General features: G+C 42.0%; 3 protein-coding genes across 5 annotated transcripts in view; 1 reads left to right on the top strand and 2 right to left on the bottom strand.

Moving 5' to 3' along the window:
- The window catches only part of dnajc17 (DnaJ (Hsp40) homolog, subfamily C, member 17), a 32,707-nt gene extending 11,551 nt beyond the window's left edge, over positions 1-21,156 (top strand). Inside the window, exons 8-12 of one of the 2 annotated variants that reach the window (XR_004555259.1) lie at positions 1,064-1,141; positions 3,452-3,532; positions 4,147-4,266; positions 20,582-20,779; positions 20,903-21,156. Coding sequence is in view for 1 of the 2 variants with exons in the window: in XM_034122562.1 (XP_033978453.1) it covers positions 1,064-1,141; positions 3,452-3,532; positions 4,147-4,266; positions 20,582-20,698 (396 nt within the window). In the remaining variant the exon portion in view is untranslated. Of the gene's footprint in view, positions 1-1,063; positions 1,142-3,451; positions 3,533-4,146; positions 4,267-20,581; positions 20,862-20,902 lie in introns of those variants that run through there. The other variant, XM_034122562.1, reaches the window with a different exon arrangement.
- On the bottom strand, positions 8,829-13,479 carry LOC117476201 (cdc42 effector protein 3). Of its 2 annotated transcripts, XM_034122579.1 has the most exons (3): positions 12,938-13,479; positions 12,680-12,833; positions 8,829-11,166 (listed from the first exon to the last, which is right to left on the bottom strand). In XM_034122579.1, exon 3 carries the CDS (start codon positions 11,034-11,036, stop codon positions 10,419-10,421), a length of 618 nt encoding a protein of 205 aa, XP_033978470.1. In that variant the 5' UTR covers positions 11,037-11,166; positions 12,680-12,833; positions 12,938-13,479; the 3' UTR covers positions 8,829-10,418. The 2 variants fall into 2 exon arrangements, with proteins under 2 accessions (XP_033978470.1, XP_033978476.1); XM_034122585.1 differs by lacking the exons at positions 12,680-12,833; positions 12,938-13,479 and adding an exon at positions 12,282-12,668.
- Positions 21,157-23,214: 2,058 nt separating the features above from the next.
- Positions 23,215-25,201, bottom strand: gchfr (GTP cyclohydrolase I feedback regulator). The gene is made up of 3 exons (XM_034122719.1): positions 25,021-25,201; positions 24,466-24,560; positions 23,215-23,854 (listed from the first exon to the last, which is right to left on the bottom strand). Exons 1-3 carry the CDS (start codon positions 25,054-25,056, stop codon positions 23,725-23,727), a joined length of 261 nt encoding a protein of 86 aa, XP_033978610.1. The 5' UTR covers positions 25,057-25,201; the 3' UTR covers positions 23,215-23,724.
- Between the last annotated feature and the right edge of the window lie 2,542 nt (positions 25,202-27,743).

The following is a 27,743-nucleotide window of genomic DNA, read 5'->3' as shown; positions in this document are numbered from 1 at the left end:
ATTGATGGTCAACCAAATGATTGTCATTCATTACTTAAAGCGAATCCCCAAAAACATTTGTCCCTATGATAGTTATTTGAGAAACAGCCATTTGGTTTCACTATAATCTCTCCTATCTGTATATTTGTTTACATTTGAAGTAATGAGTTGGTGTTATGTTGGAGTTTAAACCGCAGATATCCCATCATTCCCAAACGTAAACATCTTATTCAAAGATCAATGAGTAAATGGGTTATCAGTGGGTTCTGGAGACTGACTAATTGTTGGTTAAAAAGTCTACTTAGACAGGGTCATTCCCAGAAATCATGTTTCTCTGACAGTTAGCAGAATGCTGGAGCTGAATCAACACCTAGTGCTTGCCATTTATATCCCATTTGAAGCAGTTACACTCGTTATACGAGACGTTACACAATATCTCTGTATGGGAACTGATTTCAGTGTTAAGTGAAAGGACTCTAAACTAATAAAACAATTTGATGGATGATCTCATTGTCTTTTGTTAAGGCTGTTCATTGGAGTAGCAGAACATAGTTTCGAAATCAACATTTACACAGCACAATATAAATATAATCAAGACTTAGCTTAAGAGACATTGTTGCACAATCGAATAAGTGAACCACAGTTCAAATACAACAACCTTGTACCTACAGTAGGGCAAGCTGTTTTTGATTACGTAGCCATTATTGTGTCTGGTGTTGTGCTTCAGTCTGCGGCGCTATAGTTAAGAAACTGAGTCACCGTGTATTTTCTGGTCCAAGTCTTTGCGTGTTAATTTCCCCCATTTTAGCTGTCCGGCATGCTCGGTATGAATGGAAATTGACTGCAGGTCTCACAGGTGGTGCCAGAGAGATGTTCCAAGAGTTTAACAATGCGTGTGTCCTCCTAGTTATTGTAATCGGTGTGTCATCACAGCCAAGCCTACCTGGCAGACTTTGTCTTTTTCATCAGCTGAGTCCAATCAATTGAGCTGTAATGATTACACATTATCATGCACCTCTTTAATTCTTCAAAGTTCTGATGATTAACTTCTTCTTCTTCTTCTTCTTCTTCTTTCTAATTGCAGCTGAAGTGGAAGTGTAAAAAAGATGACCAAACGAACGGAGGCTACTCTCAAGACATTCTTTTCAGACTTCTACAAAAGGTACACCCTCTTAAAATCAAATTAGTGCTTCCACAATTTTCCAGCTTAAAACTTAATCTAGGTAATATAATGAAATATATATCTCGAGGCAACTGAGGTAACAATCCCATTTTAATATATTTGTACTAGTACTTTGCAGGCAATGTTGTAAATTAATGAGCATGACTGTTTTACAAGAACTTTGCATCATGCATGTGATGAAGTACTTAAAATGTGAGCCATTTATTTTACTGGATTAACCAAAAACAGATATTCCCATCGGAGTATTAAATAATATTATTTGAAGTAATTCAGTACTTATTTCTTAATCGCAATGCAAAATGAAATAGATTTTTAGAAATAATAGAATTTGATCCTTGAATTGATCCAAGCAGAGAAACAAACTCGCCTGCAGAGTCCGGCCATATCTGAGGCCTGCATGACCTCACCGCTGTAGATTGTTTTATTCTTCCCCTTAAACAAGGCCCATTAAGTTTTGTTGCAGTGAAAGTGCTGAGGGCAATGTTGGAGTGCCCTTTTAAAGCCATGCACGCTTGTGCCCCTCTTACCAGGTGATTAAGCAGTGCCAAGGGATAAATTAGGAAATGTGCTCTTCTCATGCAACGCAGTACCACCTTATGCCATGATTCATGACAGGGCCTTTTAGTGGGGGCATAGGTTGGCCTGGAATGAGGATAGGGCAAGTGTCACTGACGTAAAGCTGTTTGGAAAACGGGCGTATGAATTTCTCCTCTGCACGAACCCCATCAATACGGCTCCAGGCAGGAGGGCTGTGTCGTAATAAAGACTGTGGAAGTTGTTTCTTTTTAAATTCTCAAAAGCAAAGGAGAATACATTTTAGGAAAGGTTTTGTTTGGGATGGCAAGCTATAATGATTGACAGTTAATGTTTCAGGCAAGAAATAGCCGCCACTGTGTGGGAAAGTACGGTACGTGTGTACTTGTGCATGCGTACGTGTCCGGACTTGTGTATTTTGGCCGCTCCAAATAATAATTCTTAGTTTAACGGGGGGAAAAAAAACATTTAAAGATATTAATATTCTAAGAAACAGAGGCCTTTGAGAGTCTCCTTTGTCACTGTTGGCCTGCTCCAGTGTCTTTCGTAGACATTAGCATTCCTGGACTTTCCTGTTCCCAGAAAGCTTCATTTTTCCAGGACGAGATTCTCCAAGGCCATCCTCCTCTCTGCTCCCAAGCCCCTGCTTTAGGTTGGGAGAGGTTGGTTATAAGTGATCAGGGTTTTTACGGTCATTAAAAACCTGGAAATTCAAAATGCTAATTCCAGGCTCTGGAAAAGTGATGGAAAACAATATTTTTCCCAAAGTTTTGGTAAAGTCATGGAAATGTAACTAAAGTTGCATAAAATATAATTTATATTTTATCTAATCGCCGAAATAGTAATACTATAATGATAATAAATACTGTATCGTATAGTAATGAAACGTAAAATGGCATTTAACTGACAAGGTATTTTGCTGGTGAGAGATTTTAGTTGCTTTAGCGTGTACAAGCTAGTAAGCCTACTATTTGATTTGTTTTAGATAGGCACAACATGTTTCATATGCAGACCTTATTTTCCTGTTCCATGTTCAAATAAACCATTTTCAGTGGTACCGCTGAGAAAGAGTAATTTTTTTGGTCATGGAAAATTAGGTAAAGGTCATGGAGAAGTCATTGAAAATCATTGGTGAAAAAGTGTATGAACCCTGAGTGATACAATCCTGAGGAATAAAAAAATGGTGCTGCTCTGCTTATAGCATTTTTCAGTCGAGATCAGGCTTTTGTCTCCCTGCTAAGACATTTATATCCGTCCTCCTCCTCTCTCCATATCTCTCAGACAAATATCATGGAATGTCTGAGATGCTCTTTGCCCCGCTCATCTTTTTGACCTGCCTTTCCTCCCTGTTCTGATTTGTAGCATAAAACTGGATGAGAGCCACATCTAACTTCATGCCAAAAACATTGTTTATCAAATACAGTCGTTGCATAAGGAGTAGTTAAAATGATCCAATATAGCCTTTTGTCTCTTTTGAGAAGTGGCAGACGTCTCACTTTGTACACGATGTTCTGTAGAGTATTACTGGCTCGGCCCCAAACATGCAAAACCTATCATTAGAGATCAGTTCTAACAACCACACACATATTGAATCCTAACATTTATTCCAGAAGTCTGTTATATTTTCAGTCTGCATATGCTTTGTGTTTTCAGAGTTTGGGGTTTAGCCGTGAAAGGAAATACCGATTTGAATGTTTTGCATCTCCTCTTCCTCCGTTTGACCTCTTCTTTTATTCTCCCATTTCTAACCTCTAGTATGGGGACGTGTCGAATGTGATTGTATCGAGTAAGAAGAAAGGAAGCGCTGTGGTTGAATTTGCGACTGTGCGAGCAGCTGTAAGTACCTAACCCCTCCTGGGACATTGTCCTCATTCTGTTTGTTCAATAATGGAAATCTTCCCCTAAGCAGACATTTGCATAGAGCCACATTTGTTTACTACTCACTTGTCCCTCTCGAGTCACCTACTGAGTTTGAATATGACTAAATAAGACACCTGTCAAAGACTCCCCAGCCTCAGGACAGTGTCTGCAACCTCAACTTAATGTTTTAGTCATTCTGTAGCATAGAAACCTCTGCTGATGGGAACCACAGGACGGAAGAACTTGAGCCGCTTCATTGTTCTCCACACTGTCTGGATCCTAAGGCCCTTTGTCATGATGGTGTACTTTTTTGTTGTGGTTTCCTCCCCACAACATGTGGTTTCCTACAGAGAACATGTCTGCCAGTCTACAGGGATCTGGGCACAGGTTCTGCGGTCTCCGTCTGTCCATCTTCATGTCTCAGACTCGCAGTTACAATACACCTTTGTCTGTGTCTACATGTGTTCCTCGGATTTATATAATACCCAGGTGTAAGATAGACACATTTAACAGCTTTCAGAACAAGGAGAATAAAATAGTTGTACAGAAACAATCCGAAGATGCACTCACTGACTACTCTGTGTTTTTAGGAGCTGGCAGCTAAGAATGAAAGTGGCCTGAGTGAAAACCCCTTGAAGATTTCGTGGCTCGAGGGACAGCCCCAGGTTATTGCTCCAGCATCTCAACCTGGCCTGTTCATGTCTTCACAGGTACCGATATATAGAACCCAAAAATGCACTGTTTTTCCTCCCTCCCTCATCAAGCACGTCCGCCCTATGTTACAAAATCTTCCAATGTACACGGCTTCCAACACAAATGCTATTGCCTAAACACTGTCCCAGGAAGACAAAGTATGTAAACCTTCTGAGGTTTTACTTTTGTATCGGCGATTGGAAATATTACCCCAGTGCCTGCACTCCCCTAGTCTGGTGTAAAACAATGTGATTTGTTGAATGGGTCTCCGTTTATTTGCTTTGGAGTGGGTGAGGCGCTGGCCCTGCACTGGCCCGAAGCCCCCGGCCGGCCACTCATTAACACACCTAACCTGGGAGACCCCAGGAATGCAGAGTCACATGGCAACCCAAGAGAAGCAGAGTGAAATAATGGTAGCATGGCACGTCAGACTGACTGGATGTCTGCATGGGTGCCAAGTGAGCCTGTATTGCTGTTGATAATACAATATTTATTATTTTAGGTGTAATGTGTTTTATTTTTTTATTTGAAGGATTTACTTTCTGCAGGCCAAAGGTTTACTGCACAAACCCCAGATGCTTTATTCAGAAACTCTTAATACATTTTCCCTCTGATGTGTTGCCTCTCGTGACTTGGAAATCATGTAGTAGTTCGTGCTACAATCTCGACTTTTTGAAATTTGATTTTGCACGCCTAAAATGTTGTCTTTCGCTACAGCTCGCATGCACACACCAAAGGTACACTAACTCTTTTCCTGTCCAAGGATAATCTCATTTGAGCCATATCCACGGAGAAACTACAAAGGTTTTTTTTTGTCCTTTTTTAACTTGACATTACATTAGTATGAAGTAATGTCTTTTTTCAAACCCACTGTGTCCATTTCACTTCTTTCATGTTGTGATCCTTACCTGTGAGGGATTTTGGATCAGTAGACTCTCTCTATCTGCAGAGCTGCTGCTGAACTGGGCTTCACCTCTCCACTCTGTGTCGGACCCCCTTGTCAAGGCTAGCATGTGAGGCTCAGCCTGCACACTGGGACTTGTCACACTAATCTCTTTAAATGTTATTATGGTAACCCGTTTTGCGTTACATATATCCAAAACGGATTGCTTCATCTTTCTTTTTTTGTCCTGCACACTGGAATAAAAACATTACTATGACCGGGTAATTTTCACATTAGCCATCAGCGAGAAAAGTTCTCGCTAAAGAGGCCCCACCTGACATATTGGGTGAACCAGTGTAGATATTAGTAATGTTGTTCCACATCTGGCTCGGGGTCAGTGGACATGGGGGGGCATTTGAGAAAAAGAGATAGACGTAATAAGAAGCCAAAGCCTTGGAGGTCCTTCTCCCACGACTATCTGAAATCTAAAAATCTGATTCCTCTGCTGTCCTGTACTCTTGCATTGCAACCCCACACCAGCCAGCTGCACTCACAGAGCAGCAGCCTCGGTGAGGACCAGTGCTTCTTTAACCTCATCAATCCAAACACATCAGTCAGAGAGTCAGGGTCTCACTGCAGGGAGCTCGGAGACACAGACGTATGACTTCAGCCTCAGCTTCAGTTCCAGCTCTGCTGAATGAATTTGGGGCCAATGTGAAGGGCCTAATGGAGAGGGTGCACAATTCCCCTTGAATAGTCCTGAGACCTTGAATAATACTAACTATACCATGATGTGTTTTTGATTTTCACTGCTTTCACGGGACACCCAAATGAACTGTTTAACTCACCATGGATATTAAAAAGTGCAAAAATAAGGAAGGGGCGCATCTTCCGAACCATGTGCTCCCCTATTCCTGACTCAATTCAGACCCCTCTCTTGGGAATGGATGTTGTTGTGTCTTCACCCTTTGATATAATTTAGTAAGAGATTGGGAACTGGCCATGAATATGAAAGAAGTGCTTGGGAAATTCTCAGTAGCTATATTAGCATTGAATTAAACAGTTGCAAATCTCAGTGAATTCTGAATGAGTCACGTTGCCTGACTCAAATAAAGATAATAAACCGTTGTTTAAAGTGGTGAATAATTGTGGCCCGTGGGCTTACAGAAAGAGTGCATGCCTTACATACTGTACATTTAAATGTAGCGTTTAAAGAAAGCTGACACATCAAACTGTGATTTCACATGCGAGAATGTGACTTATGATTCATATCTAACCTTCGTGACTTTCTCGGCTATAGAATCCCTATCTAACTATTTTCTTTCTCTGCCAGACTTAATGCTCGTGTCTCCGGAGATATAATACCATCATAAATCACTGTGTCTTGATTCATGGTTCATAGCACAGTTTAGCGTACCATATTATTTAACATGAATCTATCGTAAAGCCTTTGAATTTGAGCTTCCTACGCCTGCTTCTTCCATCTAGAGCTGGAGAGCCATCGCGGGCTTGTCACGACAGAAACCAGATGCAGCAGATCTGCTATTCTCGGATTGTTTTTCCAACCCGCTGGTTTGCTCGTGCTTGAAAAGTGCACTCTCACCTAAAATAGCCCCTGAGTCTGGAAGAGATGCTCTGCATGTGGCACAGTCCACCGTGGCCTGACCCGCTCTCTGAGTAGAGATAAGGGACTTTAGGATTTACTAGAAGGAACAAATATCATTATAACTATAATTGTTTAGTACCTGATATTAATATTTATCATATTTGACTGGATCGGATGGTTTAGATTAGTTATTAAACATTGATGAAATCAAAAGTAACTTACAATACAATAAGCAACAGAGCATAGCTCAGCAAAGAGTTTAAATTAATGTTGCAGTAAAAAATAAGATGCAGTTAAGTGAGTAAGCTATAAAAAAAATGGGTTATAAGAGCAGTTTTTACTTCTGTAATGGAGTCCAGTGTAGTGAGTTCCAAAGGTTTAAATGCATCTTGGGAGAAGGCACTGGCACCCAATGTGGCGAGGCTGATGGCTGGTAGAGAGTGGACGTGCCAATGGAGCCCGTGGGGAGTGGGAGGAGGTGTGAGTCGAGAGAAACAAGACATTATATTCAAGGTTGGGGATATGTACCAAAACCCTCAAGGAACACAAGACCACACAGTTTACAGAAAATATACACTGGTTTAGGGAAGCCTAAAATACACAGATATGTTTTCTCATTAGACGCAGAATGAATTGTTTGATTATGGTTTGGTCACAAATGAATAATTATGGTACACTCAGTTAATTATACGTATCATAATTTACAAAAACTCCCCTCTTCAATCTGGCTTTTAATGTGTGATTGTTTTTGTATTGCTTGATTTTAATTTGACTTTAACTATATATATTTATTTGTTCTTTTCTTTTCACTATATCTGTAAAGTGTCTTTGAGCACCTGTAAAAGCGCTAACAAAATAAATCTATTATTATTATTATCATGAGAGGGGATAGCTGTTGTTTATCGCCGTTACCGTCTATAGCTTGTATGTTCCGACATACAGGCGGAATAAACAATATCAGTTTCACAAAATCCCCCGTTGTGTGTGTGAAACCATTGAGTACATTTCAGTAGCATCAGGTCGAGTAGGAGCTGTAATAACAGTATACGGACACCATCTTATATGCCAAAACAATATTTAAAGTTTTTTAGTTTGTACCTGACAAAATAAACAACTCATAAGAGCTTCTATTTAGTGAGATGACAAGATATCTCAGTATTCTGTATGACGGCACGTTGAGATTTCTGCAGGGAGAGAAGTGGTTCCAGATGTGATTGGGATACTTCACAGCTCGGCCAGTATGTGCTGTGCAGACAAGATCATTTGTCCTCAATTACAGGCTCTTTCTTCTCGCATCAGTCATGTGGCTAAACACTTGTTGAGCTTAAGTTTATGTGATTCTTAGAACTGAGAGCTTGTGTCGTCATGGCAGCCAAGGCCTTTTCAGCCAAGCCAAAACGAGATTTGAATTTGTAAAGAATTTTGGGATTTTCAAAAAACTTTTAAAATGTTTTTTTGAATATCAAGAATGGTTGTTGTGCATTGAATACCAATATGCTTTGATATTATGTTTTCTTTTATGTTGACGTTTTTAACCCCTACTTAGTTTCACAATATGTGGCGATCTTGACATTTCACAATTCTTCTGCCTCTTTCAAATCAATGAGACTTTGATCGTCTTTCATGATATCAGCCAGACACTGTCCAATATAAAGTCTTGGGAACTGAAATTCTCTTTCCCCTGCTTATCTGGAAAAGGTAGCCTGTAAAGAAAAGTCTGACAAACAATAGACACACCCTGGTTAGCTATTTAATGTCACCTCTTTATGATGCAGGTGTGCCTCAGACAGTTGCTTTAAAGTCCAGTTCACTGTAACACAGTATTTGAGTCTACATGAAATCCTGCTCGACATGCCTGTGTAATTTGGGCTTGTGTGTCTCCACCTTGAAATAATGTTGTGCTGCATGCTTTGTTGGATAATCCAAGGCTATCTGGAGAAACTGTTAGGCAAGGCTAATTGCCTGCTCAGTGACTTCTGACAGATGAAAAGCCAAATAAATGTCTGTCCATCAGGGTGTGTAAACAATCTCATATACGAGCTCTGTTAAAATGTTGACACGAGCAGCTCTATCCCACAAAACCACCAATCTTGGAATTCGAAAGATATTTTTCTTTACTTCTCAAAAATACAAAACAGTACATTCAATCCAGAAAAAAAAAACGTTCACAATGCGTTACTGTCAAATCATATAAAAGAAAAATGAACAGTGATATCCACTTTAAAATGGGAGATGGCAAAACAGATATACAGTGCAGACGTTGCTGTTTCTGTTTGGACATACATAGAATTCTAAATCTATTGCTCGAAGCGGGACACTTGTGGTTGGTATATTTTGCAGAATGCCCCGTTGGGAACTCAGGAATGCGACGGGTTCTGGGTTTGCCCCACAGGCTTTCCTGGCAACCCCCCACAAAGGCACAGACTGAGGCTCTGTCCCAGCTCTCCAGGCCTTAGCAAAGTGGACCTAGATTGTCTGCACAAATCTCAGTTTGACCATGCGTGCTTACATGAAGTACATGTGTGTTTCTCTATACTTGTGTGCCAACGTATGTGAGATTCAAGCGTGCGTTCTTCACGTGACGGGGGTCTGTTTTGTCAGAAGGTAGTGTTTAAACCCTCATCAGGACTTTTGCTGCAGTAATGGATGTCTCTGGTCCTCCTCCCTTGACACCCCCTGCATATGTGGAAGTATCACGTTACCCTTTACCACTTTCCTTCTCGTGCGCCACTCACCAGAGCATCGGACTCTGATTTGCAGCTAAGAAAACAGCCTACTCCAACTTTTTTTTTTTCATCTAAGGTCTTGGACCTGTGGCCCAACTTGGTCTGCAGCCCAACCTGCCACCACTGGCTGGCTTTTATTGGAAGCAGAGCTAAGTGTTTGTTTTCACTGCATTGTTGGGAATGAGAGATGGGGGGTACCTTGGTCTACCTATGAGTGGGGCCTCTGGGATGCGTGCGGAGGAAAAATTGCCCTCTGCACACAATAGATTGGCAAGCACGCCAAGAGCCAAGACATCACAGCTCGAGGACCTTGGATTCCAGCCGCAGCTTTTCTTTTCTTAAACACAACACTCTTAAGTCTTAACAGCCGTCGTCAGTGCTCTGCTTTGTGGTTTGAGGGATTACATAAGCAAAGGAGCAAAGTAAGAAGAGGTGAAAATGTCCAGCTCGGAGTTTGACATCCGTCAGAGTTCAATTATTAACTAAAACATTGTATCCACCTCTCCAAGGGGTAACTCTAGGAGAACATTACCTATGGGTTCTTGTCATTTCTAGGTTTCCCCTTTTACATTTTTTTTAAGGTTTAATGTTTAACAAATGTTGTGGACCAATGTGTGCAGACACAATGGTGCTCATATTCAAAAAGCAAAAATGTTTTCCTGAAATAGTCAAAAATAAATCAGCATTTTCATCCTGTAAATCAGTTTTGGTTTAAAATAGTAGTTTACATCCATTAAAGCAGGGTGAGTCAAGTTCTCCCGAAAGGATTGGGTCTTTACTTGGTTCCCAGGTATTATCAGAAATCTCCAGATTTATTTCAACAAGAACTGCTTTAGGGTATTGTTTTGTCCATAAAATCCGGATCATATCCCAATAGAAGGTTGCCGAATTGGATATTTTCTCCATATTCCAAACCTTAGTAAAGCCTTGCTGACGGCCTGGCTCCTATGCTGTCTATTTGTGGAGTTTGTCCATCACCTGGAGGACATCATCCAGGATTGAAGGGCCCAGGTCGAGGCTGAAAGAAAAGCCACTGTCCTCCTCCTTATGCTGCGGTCCAACAGTTTTGTCAAAAGTCTCTGTGGAGTCTTCATCTCTGTCTGAATTCAGACTGCCCCGTCCACCGCTGTGAGCCAGGTTGGGAGCAACATTATTCCCTCTTTTGTACCCATCCTCCTTTTCCATCTCTGCTTCCTCATTGTCCAGCAGCGGCATAGAGTTGCATATCTTTTTTTTCTGGGACATGTGCAGGCGGCCTACATGCCAGTCGGGGCTCTCGGAGCCCTCGGCCTCCTCCAGGTTCACACGAGGGGGCTTTGGCGGGGGAGAGCAGGCCAGGAAAAGATTCTGCTCGCTCTGGGAGCTCTGTAAAAGCAGATTGTGGCCCATCTTTAAGAACGACAGATCTCCAAAGCTGTCTGTGTGGGAATCGTTGCCAATATGTGAGAGGTGGCGGAAATCAGCCAGTGGGAGGCTGATCATGTTGACAGACAGCACCTCCCTGCGCTTGGTGTTCCTGTTGGGCCAACGACCGGAGGCTGGCTTTCTGTGCAACGATGTTCTGAGGGGCATCTTGGCAGATACTGTGAGAGAAACCTAAATGTTTATCTATCCTTTTTTTATATATCCTCAGTCTTTAAATCCTTTATCCTTCTTTGTTCGACAAGGATTCCTTAGGAAGTGATGAAGCTCATAATTCCATCTGCATCAAAACACAAGAGAAGAGAAATTATAATTCACCAAGTTAATAACTTGATTGCACTTCTTAGTAAGGATAACAAGTAAAAAACATATAAACCCAATTGTACAATTAAATGTTTTTCATGCATGACAGCCATTCTTGATATAAAAAAAACACTGACACGTATAGATCCGTTTTTGATCGCTCAGGCCTCCTTCACATCATGCGAAAATATGGCGCATGTCTGTGCTTGTGCTTGTAATTGTAGCACCAGTTGTACGTTTTGGACTGATTCAGTCGGCTTGATGTGAATCGGGAGCAATTGTTAAGAGATTGCACCTGCTCCACTTGATTTTCATTTAATATACTTGATATTATTTGGCAGTACAGAGTTGTTCGAACAATGCTTTGAAGCTTCCATTTCTAAATATTTACTTTTCAGATCCCTGTTTCTTCCCGTGAATGCAGGTGTGGTCTGCAGCCTATTCTCTTAAGGAAGTCTATTAGCCTTCTTATCACTTCCCGTAACAAAAGCAACACAAATGCATGTTCCCAAACGGTTGTTGTTATCCTGCATGTTAAAGTGAATCATATTTCTTCACATTTCGTTTTTGGAAGAACATGAGGTTTACCGTAACTTCTGACAGAAATCACGATAACACAAAATCACATTTGAACATATGTTTCTGATTTTGTAAAAAAAAATACAAATAGCTGTAGTTCAGTTGTTTTATTTTGCTGTAGTGTGAGAGATAGACTCTGGATGTGGAAGTGAATACAATTAGATATTTTTATTACATAAACAACACTGTAGGCAACACAGTTCAAACTAAGTTCTGTAATGTAGTTTGGCGTTATTATAAAAATGTTTATATCCACCATCAAAACTTAAAAGGAAACATTCATGGTCACATTTAACCAATACAATAACACTTAAAATTAAAGTCTTATTTTGTCCTAAAAACAACAACATAATTCTGCGTTCCGTGACCTATAATAATTTTATTGAGTAAAACAGAACTCGGTTCATCAACGCTGGCATGTCGATTAGATAATCTGCCCAGTGTCTGTGATTTTACGGTCTCCCAAACAGCTCGGCCCACATTAGATCTGCGTTCGTGACTTGAAACACTCACTCTGTACGTTTGTAAGCCACTACAGCAAACAGGTTTTGTTGGCCTGTAAAGGTTTTATCGGCACTTTAGTAGCAGCGGGAGATTGGAGAGCGTGGACACAACAGCATTCCTTTCCAAACATGTCAGTTTGGCCAAGGAGGAGTGTTAGGATTTCAGCCATGAGAATCTTGTTCGGGAAACACTTCATGATCAAGTAAAAAATTAAAGAAGCCCCATTAAAACAGATTGGCCAAGAAACGATTAAAAAAAAAAACTTCCTCAATGCTGCCATAAATCTCTGAAGCGGACAACAAATCTGTCTAATGTAAACTTTAACTACGGGTTAACACTAATTCCAGATTATTCCTTTAATGCAGTTTGTCTAGAAAACAATAGGATAAAGATGAATGTGTTCTTACCTGTCTTGCTGAGCAAATACAAGATATTTGAATCCAACAAATGCACACACGTCTCTGTCAGGAAAATGGGCAGCGTCTACCTGCACACCCTGACGAAATGATCCTCGACATGATGGGGCTTGTTCAACGGTTACAGAAGATCTCACTGAGCAGCCTAGACACACAACAACAGACTGAGTGACTTCTCCTCAGTCACATAATCACAGTCAACTTTTACAATAAACTGTAGCATTTAAATGCCTAAAGAGTGTCTCTTACCTTTGTCTAGTAAGCACGTTTTTTCAGCCCTTGGACATTTGATCCCTTTCTTATTTTAGCTAATCCTCTCCAGTGTAAACTCCCTCTCGCATTGAAGAGTGATTCAGGTGTGTTGCCGGTAAAAGTATTCTTTGCCTGAGAGATTAGCCAGGTGAGGTCAGAGTACAAGAGCGCTAAGCGGTCCGTCCAGGTAAAGGCTTTCCTTCCTTTTTTCCCCTCAAGGCTTTTAGTTTACGTTGTAGTCGTCCCGCTTTAGAATGGTTGCCAGCCGTCAGATGATATCATCCTAATTGCGGAGTGAGCTGGCTTTTTAGTCATAAGTGTTAAAGTAATTCCTGCGGTCAGATTGGCTGCACCCATTACCTGTGGGACAGTGGTGGGAGAAACAGAAAACGGAGAGCTTGAAGTCAAGTTGGAATGGGTTACTGAGTGTACGACAGTTTGCGTGTGGTTCATAGATTGAGTGCTTGTGTCTAAAAGGGAAGTCATCGTCAGTGAACAAACGGGTCAGCCACCCAGTGGAGGGGGTTAACTGATCTCTAATCTCCATGTCATTGTCCCTGAGCGCTGCTGGTTTGCTGATTTCCTGCCTGCTGCTGGCGTGTCTAAAGCCCGCTCCACAGGCCCTTCTGCCTGACTGGAGGCCTTTAGTTTCTCTGTGTAATCAAAGCACACTATGACACACAGACATGTATGTACAGGCACGCTGGGTTGCACAGGAGAGATAACTTGTTGCATTTCCAATTCTCACGCCCCCGGCATGTTGCCTTTGCCTTTATGAATGCTGTAGCAACAAAGGAATGGAAATTGTGTCAGAACAGCAAACCTTTTTCCCTGCTCTTTGGAATTTATTTGTGTTAAAAATGGCAGGGTTAAAGCCCTTTGTTGTGCTCTCACGAGGAGTAATTGTTACTTATGTTCATGCCATTTTGGTTGCATAATGGTTTGGAAAGTTAAAAAAAAAAAAAATATTATATTCTTCAACTCGAGTCCCAGTGTTTATAAGGAGAATATATTCAAACTTAGACACAGTCATGCTCTGGGTTCCCAACCAACTTCGACAGAACATAGTGTTCCAACCGAAAGGAGGACACGGCTGTGGATCCATTTATCCTTATTCATTAGACTTAAACATGCAGGATGTTAAGGAAATGGACAAATCATATCTTTCACTACTCCTCCTTTCCTTTCAAATGGATCCAATAAACAATAGGCAGGCCGTGTGATCATCTCTTCTCCCGCCCTGCACTCCAGCGCCAGACCAGTGTGTAAGAGCCGACACAATTACTTACGCAAATTAAATTATCATAACATTTACTCAAGATCGAAACGGAACATTTTAAAAACATCTTTCTTCTGAGAAACCCCATACTTTCTCCACCTATAATCACAAAGCTGCTTTAATGCTGGAAGACAATCAGGGTGAAGAGCTCAGGTTATCTGTAGTGCTGGGATGGCCTTATAAGACCTTCTGACTGACCAAGGTCGGCCTCACGCTGCAGTTATGTTTGCATGCTATGTAGTTTCAGGGCTGGTACGTTAAGCCTTAGCTGGACTTCTGTATAAGCCTCTTTTCTAAGGCCTGACCATAGCGGGCAGTGTGGTTGGATGCAGCTATGCTGGGCCTGAAATCTGGGATGCTGCATATTTTGTTGTTGTTGCAGGATAAAAAGTGCTTCCAGATATTGCTTTGACTGGCGCTAGAAACCCAAACTGAGGCTTTGGTGGATATTCTTCTGGCTCTTTGTTGTGTGTTCTTCAGCTTCCGCTGTATCGAGGCCCTCAGACTGCCAGCAGCATCTAGACGAGATTTACAAGAACTGTCAAATTGTTTTATATGAAAAACATTATCCAAATGACTGCAAACATCGGACAAACTATACTTGCGATACAATTTGATTGTAGTACATCTATGAATGGGTATGTCAAGAATGAGTCTAGACGGTCCATTCATTGCTCAATCTTGGGTCGTCCACGAAACCATCTGTCTCCAAATCAGTTCCCAGTAGCTACTCTTCGTCATGTCCTTTAATCCATTCTGGTGAAAGCATGCGTCATCATCCCAACCATTGTCGTCACTGTTTGTCTCCAAAGATATGACTCTGGTATGATCACTTTTGAATGTGCTCCAACAAAGGTCTGGCAGTCTGGCTGCTTAGAGGAAGTACTGCTTCTCATTTGCCACATGACAAAGATCTGACATCAGTCAAAGTCCAGGTGTTATCTTTTTGAATATCAAGTGCAGACTCATTATCACATGACAAAGCTTACAGTAGCCTCTAATCAAGTGAGGAACCAACATGATGACACATCTGGATGATTAAAGGAGATACATACATTTCTGGGAAGGTAATGTATATTGATGCCAAATACCACAAAAACACAAAGTAACTTAATTATTTACATGTAGGTTTTAGACATAAATACGTTGCGGTGCCTGTTTTTTCTTTCTAGCACCATCCCACATTTTTAACTATTTGCAAATGTGTTCAGGACTTCGTGTTAAATTGGACATAAAGCAGGAAATGCAGCATCTGTTTTTCCGTCAGAGAAATATGATTTTTACGGGAATTCTTGTGGACTTAGTATTCTCCCTCAAAGAAATGTTATAAAATGGTAATTTGGTGATATTCAATACAGAAATTCCGTACTTTTGTTGATCTTTATTTATGGGTTTGAACGTATACAATGTATAAAGCTTTCTATTTAGTGTTTTTCATGATTGAGCAAAAAAAAAGTAATGTACATATGCATAGCTCATTACATACTTATTCTGTCAGTGAAGGCTGGGAAAGTACTGCTGTGTCTCCTGGCACAGAATCATTAGTAATTATAAAATCATGATTGAGATATTTACATTACTTTGAAGACTGGAGGTATGATGTAAACAGTTACACAGCAGGATACATTCCACCGCTGGTTTGTTCTGCACGTAACACGACATAATATAGATAAGGACCCGTGCACAGACATTTTAAATGTTATGTTTGGAACCTTGATTTCATTTTATTTTTTTCCTCCCTTGACATCTCCAAGGTTCAGACTGCATTCTTACCAGTCCTGTGGCCACTTTTGAGAAGTCTGTTGCAATCAGAGGGCTTTTCCCGGAAGGCCAGGATGTGAAAGACATCATTTTGCTTTTACAACGATGTATTGTTGGATATTAAAGAGGCCAAACCCCCACATCTCCCTATTCTAGGATCCCTGAGCTCATCCATCATAAAGAGCAATGCCAGGGCACCGGGAGTTCAGGCCTTCGCTGCCATTTCTCTTTTCGCTGTTTATTTCTTTAACTTTAACAGCTTCCAAAAGGCTCTCTCCCTCCCCGTCCAACAGGGTTCTATTCTGTCTTAATACCGTGACCACCTACAACCACATGCCTACACGCACACACACAGACGCTCACACACTTCCATCGCACTTCAAATCCATTGACGTTTTTCTCCCTTGAATAACTTTTGAGTGTTATTGGCTATCTACAGTCCACACGCAGCTATCACTTCCTGTACAGCAGTTCATCCAGGAACTGTAGTGCCTCTAATCTAAAATCTTTTTAAAAAAATGTTTTATCCACTGCCGTTATTTTTGATTTAGTCTCAGAGAAAATAAGGAAATATGCATTGTCGCTTTTTATATTGCAGCACAACTTTACACAGTAAATACCTTGTAAATCTTTACAGTTTACATACACATTAATTGTCAGAGTCAATGATCAAAGGAAAGGAGGGCTTGCCTGGGAATTCCGTTCAAAAAACAGATGTTTGAACTACATGTGCATCCAAAGGGTTAAATACAGGAAGTACATTTGGGTCTTAATCTCTGTGTAGTGTTTGTCCTTCACTAACAAAAACATTATAATAGACCAGACCTTCAGGGTTTTATGTCTGCGAGTCTTATAATGAACGATGATTAATCCTCCACCATTTACAAAGCTTCAGTTTTGTCTGCGGAGGAATTTCACCTTGGCTCCAGCGTTGCATGTGCAGTACCCGACTGTTTGTTTGAGTTAGCAGGAGTGCTCGGGCCACCACCCCCCCCCCCCCCCACACACACACACACACACACACTCACACACTCCCACACAAAGACACACACACAAATGATTTCTAAATAAGTGTTCGCCTCTCATAAATCACCTACTCCATAGGTCCGTGACACACACACACACACACACCACGCCACCACACACGCTTCAGATAAATAGCTCCTTGATTAACTTCACCAGAGTGCATTAGAGGCAGGCATGTTAGCCGGCACCACAGAGCGGGGTTGTGAAGACGAAGCCATTTCTTCCCTTGGCAGCAAAGTCTGTGAAGTTCTTGGCTTTGAGATGTCTGATAGTTAGTGGTGTTAATGAGTAATCCAGTCATCTAACACAAATTGGTAACCTCTCAGGCTACAAAGTTAAGGGACAGTATAATGTTTAAAAGTTACTACAGTGTAATTTCAGTGGCTGGAGCAATACAATCCTCCAAGAAGTATATTTAAATTACATTTTCACAAAGCTTTTAATGTCCAGTTTATTACGTTGGTGGCTTAAATTGTGTATCAAGTAGCTGCACAAGCATGTTTATATAGTCTCTGTTTTTTTCTTAGTGTTCATTTACATTTACAATCATTTATAATGCTTGGGGTTGACGCACTGTTTACTGACAATGCATTACAAAATATTCATGAGCTTTATACTATCTGATTGTGAAGAAAACAAAATTGCGCTTATTGCATGTCAACTCTTTCCGTGTGGCAGTGAAGTTGTGTGGTCTCCCGTTTAGGTGCATCAATAGCACAGTAACAGGAAAGTGATGTCAGCTGTCGAGATCTTTGTGTATGCAACAAATTAAATACCTAACCAGAATAAATGAGTGAAGAAACATAATGGATGTAGGGCACGAGGGGATGGTTTTGATGAGAATGTAAATTATGTGAAGAATATGCAGAACAGCCACAAGATCTTAACCCTGATTTCGGAGATCTTTGTCCTGATGTTTTAGTTGGGAAATGCATAAGGGACATTTTTAAGAAGGAAAACATCATATACACAATTTGTGTTTTGTATTTTGGTGAAAGTAAACGTTTTAGTTGATGCACGTAATAGATAGATTATTGATATTTCTACCTTATTCTCCAAATGAGTCTTTTTCGTATATAAAGAAATAAATCCTTCTTTACCTCGCCTGGAAGTCTAAAAAAAAAAAAAATTAATCTTTCTCCTTTCATTCTTTCCCTTATGCCTGGCCTTTAAACTCCTCATACTGGATCTTAAATTTGTGTTCATATATATACGTTTGTCCGTAAAAAAACTACTTTTAGAGTCAGAAACTTCTTCTCATGCTAGTAAGAGTTGACAGAAAAACTTTTTCTTTTTTGTACTGATAGCGATATCTTACATCCACCCTAGTCCACACTCGTCCCTTCTCTAGGGCATTCACACACACTTGTTTCCTCAAGTACACATTGACTCGTGCTCACACGCTTCCACTCTCACACACATCTCACCCAAACACACATTGAGGAATGGTGTAATGTGCAGCTGATCTGACAACTCGTGCCGGGGGAACACAGTGGCCACCTGTGCTGAGAGATGCCTCCTGCTGTGTGTGGGAAGGAGTGTGAGAGTGTGTGTGTGTGTGTGTGTGTGTGTGTGTTACACTGCCTGACTCACAGCACTGGTGGTATTCATGATGTCATTTCTGGCCCGGGGTCAGGCTGGGGTGTGCTGGTTGGAGGCCTGGCCATGCGCTGATGTCACACAGCTAATCCTCAGCTTGTTTGTGTGCGTGTGTGTGTTTTACTACTATCCTACCTCTGCGGTGGCCTTGTGCCCCGCTCTCTTGGCTTTGTAAGGGGGCCCCCATTGTTTGTGTTCTGCGGTTTCCTCCTCACCCTGGGCCCCAGTGTTACTGCAACACACACGCACACACATATACGTACACAACCAAGTGTTTAGTTACAGGGTGATGCACTGGCTAAACATGTACATAAGCTAACAACACCTCAGGCAAGGAAACGGCCCTCATCCTGAGAAGAAATGCGTCACGCTGCCCATAAAGCACCTGCTAATGCTCAGAATTCCCCCTAAGTCATTAGCGTGGTACAGTCCGCCCTTGACCACATCGGGAAGAGAGTAGGTCAGTGACCAATCGTGACATTTCTCCCCCTGCACTTCAGCGTAGCGGCCACTAGAGGGCAGGGCAGAGTGGAGCTCCTGAAAAAGAGCTCAGCGGCTTGCATGTATATTTGCTTGTGTTTTGTTTAATTGGAAGATGCAAGACTTGTTTATTTACCTAATGGTGCTCGCGTGATATTTCAGAGTTACGTGTCAGACAAGGGCTTGAGCTCACATTACTGGAATGATAATCGCAGCTTTCCTCAATCCAGGGGTGGAGTGGGGGGGGGGGGGGGTGGTAACTTCCCCTCACCGACCCTCTCCTCTCTTCTTCCTCCATACTTACCCTCTTTCTCTCAGCACATAGATGCTGGAGTCCCCGTGATGTTTTCCAGATGCTCGGCTAGCGCACTGACAGGAACCTACCTCTCCTGCTCAAATCGCTCCTTCAGTCCTTCATGCACACACTCACTCTCTCTCTCTGCTGCAGCCCACTGTCTTGTTATAGAGACACTTCCTTGGCCGTGCAGACTTCATGGATATAATCCTACAAAACAATGGCCTACTCTGTGGATACATGGCCTCCCTCCACTTTAAAAATAGGAACGATGGCCTCTGTGAGTGTGTATGTTTGTGTTTTTTATGCATCATAATATTTAAAAAAGAGTCCATCTGTCTTGTTTCTGGATGTGTTACCGCATAGATCGTGACCTGTGTGTTTGTGTGTAAGACGTCTGGTGTTCCACCCTGCTTGATTAGCCATTAGCCAGTGGCTGCCCTCTCCGATTCCCCCCCCCCCCCACAGTAAGATAATCCGTCGCCATCGTCGGCCAAACTCAGGCCCTTCAAAGAAATCACACAAACACAGTAAGAGGCCGGGCGACTGCCAGGCTTAATCCAAGCCCTCATTTTGGGGTTTAATGACCTCAGGCAGCGGAATTACCCTGTCACAGTGGCTCTGCGGGCTGCTGTCTCATACATGTTCACCCTGCCGTCATGGCGATGGTTACAGAGATGAGAGCATCCATCGAGCCGGCCTCTCCTCCGCCGGGCGCCCACAGACCCTGTCGTGAAAGCAAACAGACAGCAGACGGTGACAGTGGTGTCATTCGTGTGCTGCCCCGAGTCGATGTTGTCATGATATAAAATACAGGCATGTTTCACTTTTCTCTGATTCCCTTCCAGTGAAATGCATCAGTGGAAATGTTGTTTAAATATTGATTAAAGGGCTACTGCGCAAAGTGTACACTCGTAGATCAATTTACACGTGGGCAGTTCTACACACCCTGTGAACACAGTTGATGTCATGTCTTCTGGGTTTTCTCGGCTTTGGCTCCGAGACAACAAATCAATATTTATCCTATAAAACCATGAATGCTTAGGCTACAATTGTTACATCACAGCCTCATTGTGTCTGAATTCACAGACAGAAATGAATCCAATTTTGACTATAATGTGTTCTTTCAGATGAAATATGGTCTTTATTACATTTTCCATGGTATAATAACCCCCCCCCTCCCTCTGTCTCCCTTCTACAGGGTCAACTGTCAAATGAGCGCGACTATGAGAGCGTGGTGATGATGAAGATGAGACAGGCGGCTGAGCGACAGAAGCTCATAGAACAAATGCAGAAGGAAGACGATGAGGAAGCCTAGTCACGGCACAGCTCGGTACCAGCCTGCAACAAATCCATCAATACCTGTTTTAGGCTTTAGTTTCATAAAGCCTTTTAATTGGTTTGTTATTGTTTTTTGTATGCAATACACTATGTTAAAAAATAAATATTTTTAATGACTAAAAAGAAACATTTTAAAATCTGTGGTTCTAATCGACGTGTCATGTTTTTTTCCTTTAATAAGAACGTAGGATGACAGAGAGACAGAGTAGAGAAGAAGTGAGAGCTGCTGCAGTGGTGACCCAGAGGTAGGATCATAATACTCAGGCTGCAGGGAGGACTCAGTACTGCACACTATTGCGTGTATATATTTTAATTGTAAATTTGACTTTTTGTTCAAAATAAAGAGTACAAGCCTGCAGCATGTATTGCGTTTGCGGTTCCATCTGTTTCAGATGGTTACAAAATCTAGTCTGTTGACTTTGCTGCAATAAACTGAGATGAACAGATGTTTCATCTAAATGTATTCCATTAAACCTCCACATACTCATATTTGTTTTTCTAAAGATTGTGGGGATATTCTTTCTAGTCATAAAAGTAATACATTCCAATGAAGCTTAACACACTACTAGAAGACATTAAGTTGAACTTAAAAACCTGCAAGCATGGAGAAACATTACATTACATGTCACTTGTTAGATGCTTTTATCCAAAGCGACTTACATACTCAATACTGTGGGCAATCCCCACAGGAGCAATTTGGGGTGAAGTGTCTTGCCCAGGGACACAACGACATGCTGACTGCAGTGGGGTTTGACCCCCTGATCCGAACACCAACGCACAACCCACTGCACCACACGCCTCCCACCAGACAGCTCGCTCAGGTCCGTTTGACAGTCAGAAAGAAAATAAGTTTAGTTTGTTTAATCTGTCCCAAAACCACACAATCAAAACAACACATTTGACACGGGGTTAGGTGCTGAACTCTTTCTTGGCAGGGAAAGGTGGTTTTTCTGGAGTCTTGTCACCGTGAGGTTGAAAGGCAACTACCAGAGAAGTCACTGCTCGCGGCCAAGCAATTGTCTGGCACATAACCCCCCCCCACACAACCACATGTGGCTCAGGATTCAAATCGAAAGGACAACCATGAGAGTAGTATCGATCTTCTCATCTAACTCAGCAAAGAGCCAAAGCTTTCGTTATGAATCCTGGAATGATCTCTGAAATTCTACCGTGTGATAACTGCTACAGGAATCATAAGCAGAACATGAGCATCCATTTTTCCATCATGCATATTATTGCAGGAAAATGTAAGGTCAAAACTTTTTTTGACCTTGGTGTCTTCACTTCGTACAAGTCCAATTACCAGATTGAATTGAAAACATGCCTCTTGCTTCAAAAACTGTTCCTTTCCTATGATATTTTCTCTAAGTTAAGTTATTAATTTATACGCTGTTTCATAATAGGCTTATGTAACCGATACCCAGAAGATACTCTATATTGCTTATTTATTCTCTCCGCAGTGACACTCTACCGCTCTGTGACCCACATTGAGTCAGACGTTTCAGTGCCAAACTGTTGCGGTCACCCCCAGTTTCGGTCTTCTGCCTGTGGAACAACTATCCATCCAAATCGTCTTATTTTCCTGTCCCTCGGGGGACTATGTTGTAATGCAGTGTCTGTATTTGTTGGGCCTGTGTGGCTGCGCTTTCTCTTGTCATTGTGTTATTTAGGGGAGCTCCATATGGCAGCTTTTCTTGCACCGATCCAACCCAGCTATTCATCTCTCCACCACTCCTGTTCTGCCTCGCCATGGCTGTGTTACACAATGTCCAGCTGTGGAGCGGTGTGGTCGGAGACATCTGCTCCTCTCCTCCTGCAAAATCCCCTCATCACATGGTTTTGTTTATGCGTGGCCTTTTTCAAATCTAGGCAATATGAAAAAAAATCCCAGAAACACACAAACTCTGTCCAAATGACAACAGAGGAAATACAATTACAGGAAACACATTCACCACCAACCCTGCCCTGAGCCCACAGTGGCTTGTGCTGCATGCAAAGCAGGATGGGAGGATGAGCCTGGTGTGTGCTCCGTCCTATCAACAATTACAGCACAGCCTGGGAATCTTCACAGCATCTCCTTCTGCCCCGTTTTCCCTCATATTGTCGAGGCTGTCACGCCGGCATCTGCACACAGCATCTGGATTCTCCGCCGTCACACAACTGGGAAGCACCAGCACATTTTTGATCTTCAGTGCGGAAGTTGAAGCTAAGTCATGTGTGAGGCAGCAGGACTGTTAAGAGTTTGGCTGGCAGAGTTTCTGGTTTGCGGGTTAGTGATCCGGGCTGGCCCCAGACATATGCCATCAGACCTGGAGGCTGTACTGAAACCACCCAGCGATATCTGGCTCCCACTAGCTGAATAACCCACACTGTGTGTTTCGCTGCAGAGCTAGTGCCTCATCTTTGGGCATGAAGCATCCCTGTAAGGTGTCGATAGCTCACAACGAGAGCGTCACTTTTTTATCTCATGTCTAAATTATCGTCAGAGGCATGTATCCTTTGCAACAGGATTGTTTTCTTTTATTCATAAGTTTACAATCAATATGCATCATTTTAATCATAAGCATATGATAAACTTACAAAAACATCTTTACACAGTGCTGCAAGTATAATCCTCTCTATCTGGAGTAGGGTTTAATTTATTGGACAGAAAACGGGGAGAACTGGGTGAGGTCTTTTGTACAGGCAGAAATTAGAGACATGCTTTATTAAGTTTTACTGCCATATGATTTAGCAAACACTTAAACTGGCCCTCACTCCCTAACAATCCCATTTGATCACCAGTAGTAAACAGCAAACAATAGGCAAAAGGTCTGGAATGTAGTTTAGTTTTACCCGGAAATTGTTCACCTCTTTAAGGTAATCTGAAACCTTACGCCTGAGATAAGGCAGATTTTGAGCTGTCGTTGTGTTCAATGTAGAGCCAACGTTTAAAAAAATAAGTTCTTCACATTTGTTCTTCTGGAGGCATTATGATACAGCCAACCCTCGCACCATGACCGATCACTCCGTCTCCTTGAGCAGGCACCACACCAGCGTCTGTCCCACCCCCGTCATGGCCTGCACGCGGAACCCCATCTTCTCCAGTTTGTCCAACACCAGGCGAGGCGGGTCGTCCACCTGGTACTCGGCACTAAATGAGCATAAACACAAAGTCATTCTACTTTTCACAGATGTGGGATTTCTCTGTCTTTTAGTAAACTTTGCTTGGAAAGTAGAACCGTGTTAATTGTTCTGGTGCTTGTTCACTTCCTTCCACACCTTGGTTCATTTCCCAGCAGAATTTGAATCAGATTGCCAATGACAACATTTCCCTGATCTGTATTCCATCAGCTTGAATGGTTTACTCTAAATCTGCAAAGCAGCAGCCTTCCTCAACCACATTGGGAGTTTTTTTTTCTCCTTCATGTGACCTGATCTCAGCTCTGTCGCCAATATGTACCCGTTAACTGCCAAAATGAGTGTTAAGTGCCTAAATATGGAAATATGGCCCAGTGTGAGTACATTCACAGTATCCCTGGGAGTTCCATTAGAGTTCTCTATTTCCTGTTTGTGGGATGTTAGTGGAGATATTGTCATAGAATCGAAATAGAAATTCTCCACCCTTTTGGTGCTTTTGTAAGACAAACAATGCCTGCAAATCTCCTTGCTTACTTTCTATCTTCAGATTTGACCCAATGTACTAGTTACCTGCCATTTTTACATCGTGTCAACCCATTAAAATGTCCTATTTTCAATACTCACAAATTGTTTCCCAGCATGGTCGTTTTCCTTGCTCCCAGGTAGTTCATGAGAGCTGGATCCGAATATTCATCCCCCACGTTAGTTGGACCAGTCTCCTGTAAGAAGAATTCAACAACATTAACTGTGCAGATTGAGAAACATTTTGCTTTGCTAAAACAATATCAGTTGTTTGTGCAGCTCTTGGTGCACCTGCAGCCCTCTGGCAGGTGCAGATCATAATCTCTAATAAATGGACGGACTAAAAATAGATCATCAGATTCTCAGAGGATTTAGAATTAGGCTGCTCGAGTCTTGCAGACAACAACATGAACATGCGCAACAAGAGGCCGAACCCTGGGCAACATGTGTTTTTCATTTAGTGCACCATGGCAGAAAATAACACAACCATATGCACTGTGCATGCTCAGCTTGTAGCCTTGACTGTTTGTTGTTTGCAGAACGGAACAGACGACTGCATAACTATATACACCCTGATTGATTAGCGCTACATTTCTCTGCAAAATAAACACATATAAAATAACGACACGAGTCATTTTACAGATGCGAGATACACACCAGTCTGATCTGCGTACTGATGAACATGTAAGGCATGTCTGCTTCCGGGCGATGGACCGCTATTCCTCTGGGAATCACTGGAGGAGGCTTTCTTCACGCGACGGTCCTCGCTCCGACTTCTGCCGACAGCTCTGCGCGGAATGCGGAAACACCCACCGCGACGGACCAATCACAGCCCTGCTCCTCTCAGCATCTGTCAACAGCAGCGCTCGCTCAGTCAGTGCCTAAAAGTATTGCTCAACTGATGCGATCAGTTGTTTGTTGACATTATAAATGTTGGCAGAGTTTAATATTCAGACGTGCTCAGTACAAAAGTCCCCTGTACAATCTTTGTTGTTCTGAAGAAAAGCAGATATTGTGTTTCACCAATCACCTGCACATGGATGTTAAGTTGTTTGTTAGTCAAGAGTCTATCATAAGGCTTTAGTTTACAAAACGAGAGTACTACAGTTATCCAAATGCATGAAACATTTTCCTTTTATTCCTTATTCCAAATTTGCTTTTTGCATACACTTTTACAAGGATACACTTTACGTGATACATGCTATAACAAGTACATTTATGTGCATGCATGTATTTCACTGAACCAACACTGTCTGGAGCTCTTATTTCCTCCTCGGGGATTTATTAATTTCCTCCTCAGCGCAACAATAATCATTTTGGATCATTGCAGTGACTGAGGGGGGAAATGAAAGACATAGACCGAAGGCAAACAACAATGGTGAGGACTTTGATAAAATCAGCAATATGAATGTAATGTCCCACTGATGCCAGAGGAAGGCACGGACATTCAGCTTGGGTTTGCATGTCATGCTTAGTGGTAAGGGGTACTTTAAAGCATCATAGCAGCTTGATATTGTGATGGTTAGCAGACATGAATCAGAGCAGCTCCTTCAGAGATGCACAATCATTGTTCCAATCCTCTCCACAGTGGTGAACCATATAAGATCTTTTTGTTTTTGTTCTGTTTTATGATATATTTCTGATACATTTGACACTGCTCTGCATTGTGATAATGCATTTTTGTTTACAGTCAAGTGTATCTGCTGTGACGGCATCATTAGAGCCCTCTGAAATGATCCAGAGCCTGTAATCTGTAACCCTCCATTCAGTGGGACACAGGTGCTTGGTGAGGGTTGCTCACAAGATTGCCACCTACTGGCTTCAAATATCATTATCATTTGTGTAGTTGTCTCTTGGATTTTCCCACCACATCTACATATTAGTCCTTTCAAACTGGACATTTAACTGAGTGAATGCTGACCCATTGCTTTCCCCTTTGGAAAAAAAACGACTTGTTTATTGTCGAGCTAGTGTTTTGGCTTTTTTAGAAGTCCATCAGATGAATGCGCTTCCATTTGAATCTTTTGCGGTGTGAAAAAATAAATGTGTGCTCCTCTGGAATGTCTCCTTTCCCCTGTTTTATCTGTCCCCGCTAACCTGAGACCTACTAAAGGAAAGAAAACAGGAAAACAGCAGGGATGTCGCCAAGGCCCCAAAAATAAACCAGAGACCCCCCTCCTGCCTAAAAGAACACTCTCTCCAAACATGTTCCTACCCGAGCCACTTCCTGGACTCCTGCCGTGTCTTCCTGCGCCGGCTCATCTGCTGCTGGTTATTGGAGTGAAGGGTCACCTGTTCTCTGACCTGTGGGGACAGTGGAGCACATCCCTGGTGGGTCCACGGGAAGCAGTTTGATCTTTTGATGAGGCCTTTGCCTTCACCTTCTCAGCTAAAGTGTGATGTCCTGATGCAGGAACGCTGCCGTCAAAGAGCTACTAGTGTAATATAAAGAATATAAAGAAAAACAACTTCATTAACATGTATTTTCTCTACGCTATATTCAAGAAAGTGGTATTACCATAGCATCTAATTACCATAACAGCTGTTATGCAGAGCCCTTAAAAATTGACCCCACTAAAAAGCAATATCTAATAAAAAATACTGCAGAATTCTTCGTAGTCATTATAATATACTTGGTGTCATGATTTCTGGAAAGAAACATGACTGCTGATTATCAAATGTATTTTTTGGCCATCATGTTCCATTATATCGGATAGAAGGCAGACATCTCTAGTAGGAAAATATGTATTTTTTATTGTTTTTGGGGCAAAACTTATCGCACGGAATTCAAATTACAAACTCATATCATTCTTTAATCAACACCATTTGAAATGCCCAATGCGTTAGAAATCCCACACACAGCATCAAGCTCTGTACGATAAATGCGTCTGACGGATTTACTTGCTGTGAATGTGTGTGGGTGAAGCCCTGCGCTGCTAAAGCAATCGCTTTAAATCACTGAGAGTGGACTGAACAGGAATGAATGATACAGCAGGCAGTGTGTGTATATGATGATTTACTGGAGGTGTATGCTGGAGTAATATTCCATTATTCAGCGCAGAGATTTAAACTGTGGGAGAGCGGAGACAACAGGCAGCTTTCTGATAGATTGGGTGTTAGGGTTACACTGTGTATAGGTTTACATCTGCTTAATTTTGATGAATCACCGTGTTGCAGAGCCATGTCTCTCATCTCCAGACTTTTGCATTTATGCTCGTGTGTATCTACATCTGTAGTTCCCCTCTGAGGAGCTTCACAGTCCCTCCTCTGCACGAAGATACATCATTGACCTTTCCTTTTTGCTGTTTTCCAGATTACACCCAGCAGTTTACATAAGGTGCCTTCAAGCCGTGGAGATATTACCCAACAGAAAGGTTATT

Source organism: Trematomus bernacchii, unplaced genomic scaffold, assembly GCF_902827165.1.
Source record: "Trematomus bernacchii unplaced genomic scaffold, fTreBer1.1, whole genome shotgun sequence".
NCBI lineage: Eukaryota > Metazoa > Chordata > Actinopteri > Perciformes > Nototheniidae > Trematomus > Trematomus bernacchii.
Note: the sequence above shows the minus strand (reverse complement) of the source record. Positions and strands in the feature narration are given on the sequence as shown.